The sequence below is a fragment of the Pelodiscus sinensis genome, chromosome 8 (assembly GCF_052426305.1).
Source record: "Pelodiscus sinensis isolate ZL-2025 chromosome 8, ASM5242630v1, whole genome shotgun sequence".
NCBI lineage: Eukaryota > Metazoa > Chordata > Testudines > Trionychidae > Pelodiscus > Pelodiscus sinensis.
In genome coordinates this window covers 3,530,263-3,545,000 of record NC_143059.1, presented here as the reverse complement: position 1 = coordinate 3,545,000, position 14,738 = coordinate 3,530,263, and the positions used below count along the sequence as shown (strand labels likewise).

General features: G+C 55.3%; 1 protein-coding gene and 1 long non-coding RNA gene across 2 annotated transcripts in view; one reads left to right on the top strand and one right to left on the bottom strand.

Moving 5' to 3' along the window:
* Positions 1-2,652, top strand: part of ALOX5 (arachidonate 5-lipoxygenase) — a 42,361-nt gene extending 39,709 nt beyond the window's left edge. Inside the window, exons 13-14 of the mRNA XM_075934522.2 lie at positions 1-98; positions 700-2,652. The exon at positions 1-98 is cut by the window's left edge and continues 73 nt beyond it. Of these exons, the coding sequence (XP_075790637.1) occupies positions 1-98; positions 700-879 (278 nt within the window). The 3' untranslated portion in view covers positions 880-2,652. The remainder of the gene's footprint in view (positions 99-699) is intronic.
* Positions 2,653-9,990: 7,338 nt separating this feature from the next.
* On the bottom strand, positions 9,991-14,700 carry LOC142830347 (uncharacterized). Its single transcript, XR_012905509.2, has 3 exons — positions 13,604-14,700; positions 12,168-12,227; positions 9,991-11,366 (listed from the first exon to the last, which is right to left on the bottom strand). It is a non-coding gene; the product is annotated as an uncharacterized LOC142830347 (long non-coding RNA).
* Positions 14,701-14,738: the final 38 nt, after the last annotated feature.

Genomic DNA, 14,738 nt, shown 5'->3' with positions numbered 1-14,738 from the left:
TCACCATCGAGCAGATTGTGGAGAGCCTGCCGGACAGGGGGCGCTCCTGTTGGCACCTCGGCGCCGTCTGGGCCTTGAGCCAGTTCCAGGAAAATGAAGTAAGTCCCAGGCCGTGGTCAGTTCTCTCAAGGGCCTGACAGCCGGGCCCTGGTCTTCCTGGCCCCTCGCTCCAGGGTTGGGCCCCCGCACCTCTCCATACCATGATTTCCCCTCCCCCACCCCTCTGTGCCTCAGTTTCCCTGGCACTTCACTATAGAACCAGACCCCCCCACCCACTGTACCTCTATTTCCCCTCCAATCTTGGGGGGCCCCCATCCCATTGTGCCCTGATTTCCCTGGCCCCTCATGGCAGGGTCAGACTCCGCACCCCTATTTCCCCTCCCCACTCCCTCACGCCAGGGACCCCCCAACCCAGCTGTACCCTATTTTTCCTGGCCAGTGACAGGCCCACCCCATCCCACAGTGCCTCAATTTCCCCTCTCCAGCCAGCTACACGACGGCCAAAGGGCAGGAGGAGCAGCTGTACTTTAGAATCCAAAGGGCACCGTCAGCAGCCGGAGCCCTGATGTGTCCCAGGCTCTCGGCTGGGGGTGGGGCTCGCGTTGCCGCAGGATGGGCTGTTTAGGCGGAACAGCTGGGCCACTGGGGTTTCTTTCCAGCCTGCCCCAAGCGCGATCGCTTTGTGTCTCCTGCCGTTAGCTGTTCCTGGGCGTGTACCCCGACGAGCACTTCGTGGAGAAGCCAGTAAAAGAGGCCATAATGAAATTCAGCAAGGACCTCGGCGAGATCGTCAGCGGCATCACTGAACGGAACAAGAACAAAAAACTGCCCTACTATTACCTTTCCCCGGATCGCATCCCCAACAGCGTCGCCGTCTGAGCCGCGCCCCCGGAGAGGCGGACGGTCTGGAACGCGCCACGACACGGGCTACCCTCGAGAGGGCCCATCAGCGTAATCAGTTTGGTTCTTACTAATCATTTTTCAGGGTGATTATTACTGGGAAACAGCCATGCCAATGTGTTCAGGAGGTTGTCTGTTTTAAATAAGCTTTTACAAATCTTAAGACCCCCTGCAGTGTTTACAAGCCTAATTGTGCGTGAGCTTGGGAAAGTTTGGCTGATGAGAAACTGACTAAAACCGGAAACTGACTGGCCTATTCACAGCGCGCATGTCGCTCAGCTTGGCCACTGAAAAGCCACATCATCCTGAGATCAAGTAAATTAGATTTTAATTCTTTCCGTTTTAATAAGTGGCAGGGGCCTCCGGAACACAGCAAATCAAATGGACTTTTTAAATGTCGTCTTTTTTAATCCGATGCTTCAACATACGTTAATCTTAATCGTAAACTTCCTGATTTGGGACCAGAAATAGAAGCCGGAAAACATCACTGTGTGTGTTCATGGGAAGTGGTGTGAGCTCGCATGGGAGGAAGGTTTCAGTCATTTTTTTGTATTGGGGTGTTATCTTTCTTCGTGAAGATTTAAAAGTTCTCCTTTCAGTGTCTTGCAGCAGTTATTTTCAATTGTCTCATCTGGACAGACTTTGTGCCAGCACAGCAATAAACGCAGACGGAGAAGTGATTTTGTGCTGTTTGCTGTCGGGGGTGGGTGGTTTTAAGGGTTTTTGGTTCTCCTTTTTTTTTTTTTTTTTTTCCTGTTTAGCTCTGTACAGTATAGCTCGGTATTTGGAAAGGAAGATCTGAGCTCCTAAAGCAAGAGGGCTGAATGGAAGAGACGGACCCTAGTTCTTCTGACATCAGCTTCTCAGTTCTCCACCATCTTTATTGGAGGGTCTCCTTCATTAAGGAACTATTTTTTCTCGGAACCCTTGGGGTGTTGACACCAGCTTCACTGGCTGTGTGTGGGCGGGGGAGCAGACAGAATTACGGGGCCCTTGGGCAGTGGGGGCGTGTCTCTACATGCCCAAAAGGGGCGGAGTCTTGGGCATAATGGGCGGGGTATAAGAGAGAGATTTCCCATGGCGATTCTAAATGGCCCGGGGTTCTGACGACTGCCACGGCCGTAGGAGCAGCTAGGAGTCCTGGGCCCATTAGAATTGCCGGGGCCCGAGATAACTGCCCCTTCCCTCCCTCCCTTCCTCGGTGGGTCTGACTGTGGGCATGTATATAAGATGCAGAAACGGGGCCCCATTGTGCACCTATAAGCAAGATCAGGGCCGTGGAAATCTCTCTGTGTTGTGCTTCCCTGGCCTTTTAGCTGAAAATCCCAACCCTGAATCTTGAATCTTCCCAGCATCTAATCAATAACTAGAGCCGCTTCTACCTGAGAGTTCGAGGTGGGACGAGTGTGCGAAACGCCCCTGGACCGGTGTGAGGACTGTTTGGTGGCATCTTGCACGGTCCCGCTTTTCCTCATTGTGCTGCATTGGGGTCGCTAGACTCAAACAATATGTACACTGGCTCTGGGCGTGGGGGGGGGTGTAATTGACACAGTAAACACGACTGAAGAAATGTGATTATAGACACATACAAGGAAGGTTTGTGCTTTTATTAATGACACTCTTGGTTATTTCTCCCCAACTTTGTTCCCTGAAATATACCCTTGTGCTCTTCCCATATGTACTTGCCATAGAGAAAAGTCTGTTTTGCTACGAGAATAAAACTGAGCAAGAAAATAGGTCGGACAGTATTTTATTTCTCCCCATCAACCATGAGCAACCATTCCAGAGGCGCCATTCTTGCTGAAAGCCAACAGATGCACCGGCTCTTTACGGATTAGTATAGGTTGCAGTTTAGGAGTGGTCACACGCCTGCACTTAAAGATATACGGCCATTAGCACTATTAGCAGACAAACTGGTGCCGTTACAACAGGTCTAGCGTTTGGCCCTCTTCATGGCGTCTTCCCGACCCTGGCTTGTAGAAAGGGAAATCTGACTCGATGTCAGGCGCTTTACACTGTAACCTGGTTTTTTCCCCAGCCAAGTATCAGTTACTGAGGAAGGTAAAACCACTTCCTTCTGGTTTATTTCAAGTGGGTGTGCTTTCCGTTGAGCACAGACGTGTGTGTGCTGGGCAGCAGCGGGGTGCATGCTGGGGATCAGCTATCGCTGCGTGCAAGTCGTACAACACGCAACCCAATGTTGCTATGAAATGCCGCAGCCACTGCGTTCCCTCCGGTATTTGGTGCACGGCCGCAGATTGTGAAACCAAGCTGCAGGGTCCGCCCGTGCGTTTCGGTCATTACAAACATTTCAAAGTAACAGCCAGGAGACGCTCGCACCGTCGGGTCCCTGTCTGTGGCGCTCGGGGGATAAATGCAGCGTTTCTAGGTATAGCAGCGCTCTGATAATGGCCAGGCTGGGCCAGCCCCAGCAGAACCGAGGTGGCCTGATGGGCCGCCCATCCCAGAGTCCAGCGAGCGGGGGGATGCACAGAGACCTGCCCTTCATACGGGCTGGAATTCAGGGCCGTAGAGGCTCCATATTTGCTGAAAGCCAGAAGGCCGGAGGAATTCACCTCCCGCCCTGTCTCGGGGCAGTTCAGAGCCGTCAGGCCCAGCTCTCATCTAAACCCTCGTGGTCCTGCAGCGGGTTGGCCCCGCTCGGGGCGCCAGGAAGGAGACCGTAGAAGTCTCCTGCCTCGTTTGGCTCAGGCCTGTGAGGCACGCGCCCGTCATAGCAGTCCAAGGAGATCTTCCCCTGAGCCTTCGAAACCAGGCGTGTGAGGGACGCCCACCCGGGCGACACACCTAGGCCAGTCCCCTGGGGGCCAGAGAAACGGCTCCGACGCCCCAGCCGGCTCCTGCGCCCACCGAATGCCAGTCGGCTGCTGTCACGAGGTGCTAGGAGCTGGGTCACATGCGCCCCTCACCCCTGGCCATCCTCCCGCGAGAGGGAAGCCCCTGTGGGCATCAGCGCTGCGTGTGCCGGTCGACTGCCCCCTCCTCTGGGTGCTGGCGGCCAGGCTCTGTGTCAAGCCCCTGGGCCTGGCCATGGTGGGGCTCTTGCTACATCGCACAGCCCCCCCGCCATGCCGCAGCGGCCCGGGGAGCGCTCTTCAGGCGGTTACCGCACAGACGCCGTCTAGTTCTGCTCCTTCCCCAAACCCTGGTCCATTGCTTGAGGTGGCCTGGGCTGAGGGTGGGGGAGGCTCCCTGCTTAGGCTGGGGGGGTGGAGGGGGGGCAGACTGTTAGTTCTGGCAGGTCTGGGAAAATGCCCACAACAGGCTTGACCAGGCCCGGGCCTGACGTCGTCTTCTGCCCCGGACAACGCCCACATCTCTTCCATTTCGGGGGGGGGGGGCAAGCCCCCCTTCCCAGCAGGATCCCCCACACACCCTTCGGGCAGCTCCCAGGCCTATGCAGCCGGTCTTCCAGCCCCGGCGCCTCAGTGGGGAAAGCTCCCGCCGGCACCCCAGCCTAGCAGACACCCCGGGGCTGGCTTGGGGAGGCACGTGGCCAGCCCGTCTCACTGCCCTCCTGCCTGCCCCAGGCCCCTGCGCCCTCGCCCGGCCACGTCCAGCGCCACAGACTCAGGCCTGCCTCGCCAGGGCGCCCGGGGCGCCAGGGCTAAGCCACCAGTGCCACAGGGCGACAGGTGTGGCCACGCTGCGCTGATGGTGGAGTCGCCTAGTGTCGGGGGGACACATCGTGTGGGCAGGGAGGGGCGCTGGTCTCTCACGCTCCTGTACTGGTCTCAGGGGAGGCGTTTCCTCAGTGGCAGGCGTGCCCCCCCACGGGCTGGGACAGAGCGAGGCGCCAGGGGCCTTTCCTGCGCCAGGACGACGGACCTTCGGAGATGGGACTCACGGGGGGGGCTCTAGCCTGGCTCCTCAGGCCCCCCCCCCCAGCGCTGCCCCCCTCCCAGCACACTGCCCCAACTAGGGGTGCCCACTTTCTCACTGCAGCAAACTGCCCCCCCAACCCACTCCCCTCCTGCTGTCATTCGCTCTGCCCCACCCTCGCCCACTCTCTCATTTTCACTAGGATGGGGGGGGGGCGCGGCTCAGCTGGGCAGGCTCGAGGGTGGGGCTGGGTCACGCTTGGGTCCTGGGCCTGCTGCGCCTCAGAGGCCCTTTCGCTGCCGAACTGTCCCGCACGGCCTGTCCCCTGCCCTAGGGCCGCTCTGGCACGGTGTGGAGCCGCTGCCACGTGCTGCTTGCATAAGAAACCCTGGCCCCTCACTGGGGGGGCAATGGGGCGCTGGCCGTGCCACCTACACATGCCCAAGCCCGTAGCGCAGCAAGCGCGTTGCAGCGCACAAAGCCGCGGCGCCTGGTACCCGTTCTGGTCCCTCCCCCTGGAGCACCTGGCACTGGCCGGCGCCAGGACCTGGGCGAAACGGGCTTTTGCTCTGACCCAGACTGGCCGCTCTTATGAGCATGGCTAGAAATTTAAGAATCAAATTGCTGAGCCCGTGGGCAGCAAATCGGCCAGCTCTGTTACACGGCGTACCGGTCATGTGCAGGCCCGCACACGGGTATTTCTGGAGGGATTGGGGGGAGGAGCTAGCGGCTGCCCCGCCCCTGTGGCCCAGCCCCGCCCCCAGCCTTGTTCACAGGAGAAGGCAGAATCAGCCCCAGCCTTCTCTGGCTGGCAGGAGCATGGGGGAAGGGAGGGGAGGGCATACGTGAAAAATGCAAAACACTGGGGTGACCTGAGGTGCTGACGGCCACGTTTGATGCCAGCCAACAGCGGCAGCACCCTGATCCCTGCTCTCCCATGTGATTTCTGCTTTGCTGGCCCGGCCAGGCCTTGTCAGTCCAGGGAATTGAGCGCCAGCGCTGGGGCGCACACATGGGCACTCAGCAGTCAGCCCCACAAGCGTGACGAGGAGCGCCATGTTACAGGATATAACCACGCCAGGGCTGGCCCCAAGCCCAGCAGCGGCCATGCGCGCGAGGCGTCGCACCGAGACGCGGAGCCCAGCCCGCCTTTAGCCACTGCAACTCACAGCCGCTGTGGGCTAAAGAACGGTCACGTCCCTGAGGCCCAGCCCCAAACGCCTTCATGTGGCCCGGCAAATAGGGACACGGGCGCAGGCTGCAAAAGCATTGCCAGGGCCCGAGGGAGCGGGCAGGAGGAGGAATGGGAAGTGGCAGGAAAGGCACCTTTCCAGATTGTTCTGCGCTGAGAGGGGCTGAAGGCGGGAGGGGCCAAGGCTCAGCCCCACAGCCCCGTGGGTCCCCTCTGTGACCCCGGCTGAATCTCACTGTGCACCCATCTAAGATGCACCCCCTCCTCTTGCAGGCTGATGAGCACATGCTTGTTAACGAAGGGCAGGTGCCCCTCTACTGCAGCGAGGGGGCTGTACAAACACCAGGGCTGGGTCTAGACTGGCAAGTTTTTCCGCAAAAAGCAGCTGCTTTTGCGGAAAAACTTGCCAGCTGTCTACACTGGCCGCTTGAATTTCTGCAAGAGCACTGATGATCGCATGTAAGAAATCAGTGCTTCTTGCAGAAATACGATGCTGCTCCCGTTCGGGCAAAAGTCCTTTTGCACAAAGTTTTTTCACAAGAGGGCCAGTGTAGACAGCTCAGATTTGTTTTGCGCAAAAAAGCCCTGATCACGAAAATGGCAACCGGGGCTTTTTTGCGCAAAAGCGCGTCTAGCTTGGCACGGACGCTTTTCTGCAAAAAGTGCTTTTGTGGAAAAGTGTCCGTGCCAATCTAGACGCTCTGTTCCAAAAATGCTTTTAATGGAAAACTTTGCCGTTAAAAGCATTTGCGGAAAATCATGCCAGTCTAGACGTAGCCCAGGAGTATGGAAGAGGGCAAAGAGGCCGGGGCAGGGGGGGAGAGAGAGCGAGGTGGAACAGGGGAAGGTAGCAGATTAACATTTCACTGTGCATTAACCTGACAGAACCAGTTGCTGGTGGAAGAGGCGATCTATCTGCATCCCTAGTCACCTAAGATTTCCCTCAACTGGGGTATGGACACAGCGCCTCTTCCTTGGGGTGTCTGCCATGCCAGGCAGGCTGGGGCTGGCACGGTGTGATGGCTTTGATCATTTCTCTCCCCTTCATGGACTCTATGGTGGGCACTAAGGGGCTATGCTCGCCCCTATGCTTGTTATACTCCTAGAAGAATTCTGCACCCCTGCACCTGTGCAGAATTCATGTCCCCCGCAGATATTTTTCCCACATTCAACTGGGGAGGTGCTGCAGCTACACCTTTTGCCCACCAAGGGCTGCTGTGGCTCCAGCCGAGAGGGCAGGGTGGAGTAGCCAGCCGCCTAGAGGGTGGAGAAGAGGCTGCCAGGGGCCAGGCGAGGTGGTACTAAACATGGGGGAACACATGGGTGGACACAGACTGGGGCAGGGGCCCAGGAGCTATTAAGGTGCCAGGATTGAGCCAGGGGCTTTGGGTCTGTCCTCCAGAATCCCTGCCTCTCTGGAAATTTCAGGCGCTCTGCTGGAGCCCCCTGCTGGCAGCTCCCAGACACTTTCCTGCTGTAAGCAGGACCTCCTTGGGGCCTGGTCCAGCCCTAATCTTCCCTACCAGCACATCTGGAGCAGTCGCACAGCTGGCGAAGAGGAAACTGACTGAAATTCCCAGCGAGGGGGGGATGCTGGAGGACCGGTCAGCAGTCAGTCACTGATTTCTAGGATCAAGTCTCTCCGGAGCCCCCCAATACACACCTCCTGCACCGCGAGAAAGAAGGGAGCAATATGAAAACGCAGCTTATTTGATGGCACCCACATCGTCCAGATTGGTCTGAATCCAAGATAGTCTCTTGGGGCTGTCAACTACCTCTCTACTCTTTGCATCAGCTGCACTTTGTCAGCAAAGATTTCAGGTTTTCTTCCAGATCAGCGATAAAAACCCTCCCGACCACTGAGCTGAAAACCTCCTCCCCTCGCTGACACATCCTGTTAACAGCTGCAGCCCGCATGCCAACGTTCCTACCAGCATGTAAGCCCTGGAGGATGAGGGATTTGAGGAGGTTTGCTGCTTCTATTGGGCTAAAAAAGGCAGCACCAAGCAGTGTCATTTATAAGAATGAGCATGTTGCTTAGCCACAGTCCCACACCCTGCGGTTAGATGGGTTAGCTGGAATTTGTTTCCACTCTAGATGTATAAATAATTGATGTTACTGAAACTGTACACAGGAATCGGGCGGGTCTGCGTGATCCCTTTTTATCTGGGTGCAGTTTAGTGGCCACTTAGAGCCACCTGCAGGCGTAAGTGTAAATAGCATTCGTAGACTATGACCATATCTCCACTATGGAGAAGACTGATGGCACACGATCAATCTTCTGGCATTTGATTTAGCGGGTCTAGTAAAGACTCCCTCAATCGAACGCTGAGGGCACCTCTCTCGACGCCGGAAGTCTTACTCCACACGAGGTGCAGACCGTAGCGTTTTCTCTCGCCAAACCTCCCACTCTGAGGACAACACCAAAGCTCAGCTTAAGGTACATCAACTCCAGCTACATAATTTACGTAGCTGGAATTGCGTACCTTATGCCGAACTTCGGCTGTAATGTAGACCTGGCTCAGTGTGGGTGGAGTGAACTCCCCCCGTTTCCAGTCTGCGTGATTTCATCAGGGCTGGCCAACTGAGGAAGAGCAGTTCCTGTGAGTGCGAGATGGCATGGCCAGGTTCCAGGTCGCTCCAGGCAGGGGAATGCTATTTCCGCAGTGTTGGGTTTCTAGACCAGATACCACCATGCAAATCTTGCCGCAGGTTTAGCTGTGTGGCACCATTGTCTTTGGGGAGCATCTCTGCAGGGGGCAGGATCCTGGAGATGCAAACTGATGCATAAATAAGGGCTCAGAGAACTTCAGTCCTGGTGTGACAATATTATGCAAACCAAACTAGTTAATGCTTAGTCATCATTTGCATAAAAAAAAACAGCCAGGAGTCCAGTGGCACTTTAAAGACAAACACATTTATTAAGGCATCAGCTTTCGTGAGTTGGAACTCACATCGTCAGCGGCACAAAGAGAAAGACATCACCTCCCGTTCCAAGTGAAAACACGTGGACATCACACTAATGGCGGAAAAGCCACGACCATGTTCGTACGCACGTTTGCCAGACAGAGGCGGGTGAGGTAATTTTCCCCTTTGGGGACTCTCACCTTCTTATCACTGTTGTAAATGAGCCACATCCACTGGGATTGAATTAGCTCTGACATTCCCCTCTCTGTATCCCGACTATCTGATTCTTTCACTTCCTGCACCTGACAAAGTGAATTGCAAGTAACTCACGAAACCCTATTAAAATGGTGAGTCTTTAAGGCAAATTGACATACTTGATTTCTTTGAATCAAGGAGTTAAAACAGCAACCTTTGCTACCTCAGGGTTCCTTTTTCCTCCCCCCACCACACGGGAATCTCCTCTCCCTGTGGATCTGGAGTGGTGCCCTCCCCTCCCACTTTGCCCCACAAGAAAAGCAGGCCACCGTGGCCCCGACACTGGTGCGAAATGCCCAGACTCAGAACCCTTTGAGTAGAACAGAGTTTTGCCATCTGGAGCTACAAATCGTTTGGAAATCCAACATCAAACAGTATTTGCTATTGTAAACTGGGGTCGCTCGGAGCTGAAAGGAGCAAAGCTGACTTACACCTGCCGAGAGTTGGCTCATGGTTTCCAAGGAATCGGGAAAAAGAGGTTGGGCTGTCAAGAAGAATTTGGAAATTCCTCTGTGACCAAGTGCTTTCCATGCAGGTGTCCAGTCTGAACACGGAAGAGGACGAGTGTTAGGGTACATCTGCGCTAGCCCCCTAGTTCGATCTAGTGAGGGCAACCGAAATTGCAAATGAAGTGCGGGATTTAAATACCCCGCGCTTCATTAGCATGTTCCTGGCCGGTCACCATTTTAGAAATTGACTAGCCTGAAGTAAATGCCCGCATCTACACGCAGCAGTGAAATGGGATTCCGAATTAAAGCCCTAAATCGGATTAGCTGTTATTCCCCCTGGAATGAGGTTTACCAGCTAATTCGATTTAAATCCCGTGCTTCATTTGTAGTTTTGGTCGCCCTCATTAGCCTCCCTAGATCGAACTAGGGGGCTAGTGTAGACGTACCCTTAGAGAAGAAACAGGCAACCCAGGAGCAGATGAGGTAAATGACACTTCTTTATTGCCTATGCGCGTTTACCTCAGGTATTCAACACAACATCCGAGTGGCACCAATTACACCCTTTTTTCTATTTTAGTATGTTCATTCACACATCTCTCACTACTTTTCCTAAAACCTTATTGAGTGAGGTTAACTCCCATACAATGAATATTAAGAAACAGATAATGAATACAATTATACCCGCCCCTACGTACTAGTTGCAGAATTTCTAATTAAATCAACACTTTTCTACACTACAAACTTTCTAAAGCAGCATGTTACAGAGATTACAAGAAATTTAACCCTGAAAATATTTTAAACCGAGCCAATGAGGATAAGCAAAAGACACAACAAAGTAAAGCAGCTACATACTTATCTGGTTTCCTACGCTACAAGAACGAAGGGAGAGAGTATGTTTATACATCAGAAAGGACAATACCGGTTTTGGCCGGACTCTTAATCTAGACTGCAGAAATAAAAGGAAAAAACATGCGTAAAGGCTAATGCAGTGGCTGAACTCCTTAACCACCATCCTAGACCCCTACCAATTTTTACATATCCCAACAATGAGGTATGTGTCCGCTTGCGTAAGCATCGTATTGCATTCAGTTAAGGGAGTCTGGAAAGCGTTTGAGAGAGGAATCCGGAAACCTGACACTCCCCGAGGGGGGAGGAAATGGGACAAGGAAGGTCTTACTGGACGGGAGTGGGTTGCTGAGGTAGAGAGTTCATTTGTCTAAGCGAGAGACGACGCTCCCTCCCCATGCCACAGGAGAGACGATTTTCTGGCACTCGGGCCGAGGCCATTATCGGAGCCTTGGGAGAAAGAGGCTGAAGAACACAACACAGCCCAGGTGGCCAGAGAGCTGCTCTGGATTGGAGGGAATCGACTCAAATGTTATTACCGGTTCTCAGCCAAGAAAAGCTCGCGGACGGCCGAGGAACCAGGGGTGTCCCCCGTCGCTTGGGCACCCCGAAGGCGCCAGTCCTCCATCCGCCTTCTCTTTGTTCTGTCAGGCCAAACAGACACAAGGGCAGAGGGCCCGATTCCCTTCTTCCTCCGGCAGTGGTTGTGTCCAAGCTGAGCGCGTGGCCTGTCGAGGTCAGTCCCAGCCCACGTGGTTGGCCCTCTTCTTGGGGACAGGGGAAGGAACGCACGTTTCATAGAGCGCCTCAGCGGTGGGCTTCGCGGGCTGCCGTCCAGCAAGAGGAGCATTGTGCTTTGTGTTCCACGCCCCGTGGGGCCTTTGAGGGATAGGTGCTGGCAGCTGGCGGGGTGGCCTCTGATCCTCATTTTCGTAGAGGCTTGGTGGGCCCTTCCCCATGGACACACAGCGGCCCTAGGAGCACAAACCTCACTGTCATTGCTGTCGGCATACAGTACTCAGGCGCTGCTGGGTGCCGTGTGAGAGACGTCCCAGCTTTCCTCGTTGGAAAGTCGATATAAATAATAATACACAAGGAAGCCTTGCACCAGGCAAGTTTTGGGGGAGAGTTTAGAGCGGGGCTGAGAAACCTTGCTGTAGTCGGGGGCCACTGACCCACAGGAAAATCGGGCGGGGGCCACTCTCAAGTGAGAAGGAAAACCAAACCAAACCAACCTTCACAGAGCTGGCTCCCCGCAAGCAACACGAACCAAAACTCACTGACCCGTCTCCCAACATGGTCGGGGCGTGTGGGGCGAGCGGGCGCTCACGCTCCAGCCCCACGGAGCCGGGGGACAGGGTTCGGAGACCGCGGAGGGGCTGGAGCAAATTGACATCTGGCCGCGCTGTGGAGGGAGGCCCGAGCCTCGCCGCGCAGGCCCAGCCTTTGGGCAAGACGCGCGAGGCGGTTGCCTTGGGCCCCGTGCTGCCCAGTTCCCGGCCTCCCCCCCGGCCGCTCACTCGCTGCCCTGACTGGGCACCGCAAACTCTTTGGCTGGGCCTGTCGGTACAGGCTGGATCTAAGTCAGCAGGGGCCAGATTGGCCACGCAGGCCAGAACTTCCCCACCCGCAGCTTAGAGAGAGCTGTATGTTATTTGCTTTGAGTCACCCCTAACCAACCGCCCGGGAGGAGTGTGTGCCGTCGGGGTGGGCACACCAGCTGGAAGAGCGGCCTGTCTGCAGCAATGGTAGAAAGGGCTAATAAGAATTCTTACTTTTGAAAGCTCAGGAAGGGTCTGCTCATATTCGTCCGGCCCCTCTTGATGCTGGTTTGCCTGAACGAATCAACAAAAGGTCACAGACGGATCATGCCACCACTCCTATGCCCATGTGAGCAGCAGGGGAGAATTTGAATATGGCTTGTGGTGGGAAAGAAGTCAGAACTCTGGACGCATCAAGGGCTGTGGCCTTACAACGGAGAGTGATATTCTGCAGCCTTCATCTCAGAGGACACAAGACCGCACCCACGCTCACACTGACAGCCAGAGAATTTTTTCTTAGGGGCGATACGTGAGCCAGAAACCAGCTGGATACAACCTCAAAATAACGAGGTTTTTTTTTCCTTTATTTTGTTAAATTGTAATAAAGGTTTGGGTTTTTTTTTAACCTTTTTTAAAAATAAACCTGTTTAAAAAAAATCATAATTTATTAGAAAATATTGTAAGGGCTAAACTTGTGATTCTCTTTTAAAACACCGAACTAAATAACAAATAGGCTGAATCTATGTGCCTCCATCAAAAACCTTGCGCCTCCATCAGAAACTTTGAGTTCAACGCTGCTTTTCCACCTAAAGAAAGAGTAAGGGGGAAAACCCAAACTTTTGAGATCAAGCTTTATCAGTGGGGCAGGATAGGTCACGTACTGTGTTGTTAAAGGAATTTTCATGCTTACATTGACCCTTCAATCTCATGTTAAAATTTAAACTAGCCAACAGCCATGGCAAAGCTCGTCTCTTGGGCTCTCTCTCAGGCTGCAGGAAATCAAGGTCTGTCTCAATATTAGATGTGGTTGGAAAATGGAGCTGGGGGAGAAGGGAGTTCTTGTGGAAAATGTCAATTTTGCAGGAAAAAAAATCCAACCCCTCCCAATATTTCTCTCCGCAGCGTGCGGTCATGGTATCTCACGGTGGGACCGAGTTCTCCTCTATCAGTGGGGCTCCTTAGCTGGACTACATCTCCCATGATTCCCCATGGCAGTCCCGGTCTGTGGTGCATCATGGGAGAGGTTATCTCGCTGTGGGGAGAGGGGGGGGCTGACCCCTAGGGGGAAATGAGGCCACCAAACAACGCTTCCCATGCGGCACTTGAGCAGCGTTTCCTAACTCAGCGTTGGGGCTTGTTTTCCTTTTCCAAGCTGATGCTTTTTGCCCCCCAAATTTAAAAGCCGCAACCGGAAGCGTTTTGACCGGGCTCCTTCATATCGCGTCCTCTCCCCCACCCACGCGTTTCCCTCCTCGACTCCCAACGCCGCCGCCCCCGCAGCCTTTACATCTGAGGCGGCCCCCACACCACGAGTCTGAGCACCACCTTTTGCCACGCGTTACAGGCTCCCCCTTGGACCGGGATCTCCACAAAAGCTCCTGGAGTTTTGAACCAGGATTTCACAGAGGCCCTAAAACATGACAAGGCCCACAGCCGCCTCGGACAGTCACCTTATTGCAGTAGCAGCCTGCCCTCTGGCGGAGGCAGATCACGGCCAGTACGATGGCGAGGACCACGGCCACCACGCTGGGTATTCCTGCGGCGAGCCCAAGCTGCCAGGACGCCACCTAGCCCATGGAGAAAGAGCGCACGGTGAGAACACACCGAGGGCAGTGCAGGATTCTCCAGGCCTGGGTGTCTTCAGATCCAGCCTGGATGCTCTCCTGGAAGATGCATTTAACTACACAAGTTATTGGGCTCCATCCAGGGGTAGCTGGGGGAAATTTCCTGGCCTGGGCTCGGGGTGGGCCCCAAAACACAGGCCAACATCCTCTCAGCTGCCCCCAGGCCTGTGGGAGGAGGCTATTGCGCACGATCACTGTGAACGCCCACACGCTGCCCGTGTAGGGTCACCCGGTGTCCGGCTCTCAGCTGGAACGTCCGGCCAAAACGGGACTCCAGCGGCTCTGCTCAGCCCTGCCGAGCGGGCTGTTCAAAGTCTGGCTGGCGGGGCTAGCGTGACAGCGACGTGTCCCTGTGGCTCTGAGGCGGCCGAGGAGGGGGAGGCTGCGCAGGCTGTGAATGACATAAGGAGGAGAGATGGGGGGCTCGGAGAAGCATCGGTGGAGGGGCGGGGCAAGGGCCATTGGTTTTAGAAAGTTGGCAATGCTAAGCGTGTGCTAGGTCACCCCAGGAGGCAGGGCCAGAGCCACTAGGCCACATCTGGACTGGACTGGGGCCCAAATGTGCAACATCAGGACCGGCCGGCTGAAAAGCGGATGCCGGGCCTGCCTACCGGTGATACACAGCAGCGCCGAGACGATCTTACTCTCCCGTCCCACCTTCAGGCTCTGCATGACCGAGGGCAAGTTCTCAGCAGACCCACTGTCTACATCTCGCCTCCCAGAGCTGGGCCCCCGGCCCTGTTTATAGAACAGCAGCCGAGTACAGAACGCCACCGCCCTGCCCTGCCACAGCGCTTTGCAAAGGAAATCACCACGGGGTAAGGACTCGGGGGGCCCTACCCTGCATGGAGATTTGTGGGGGGCTCACCCCTTTGCAGCACTGGGACCCCGCCTAGCCCACGGGGCACTCACCCCTACCTGCTCGTGAACACGGCAAGTTCCTTGCAGCTGGATTGACGCC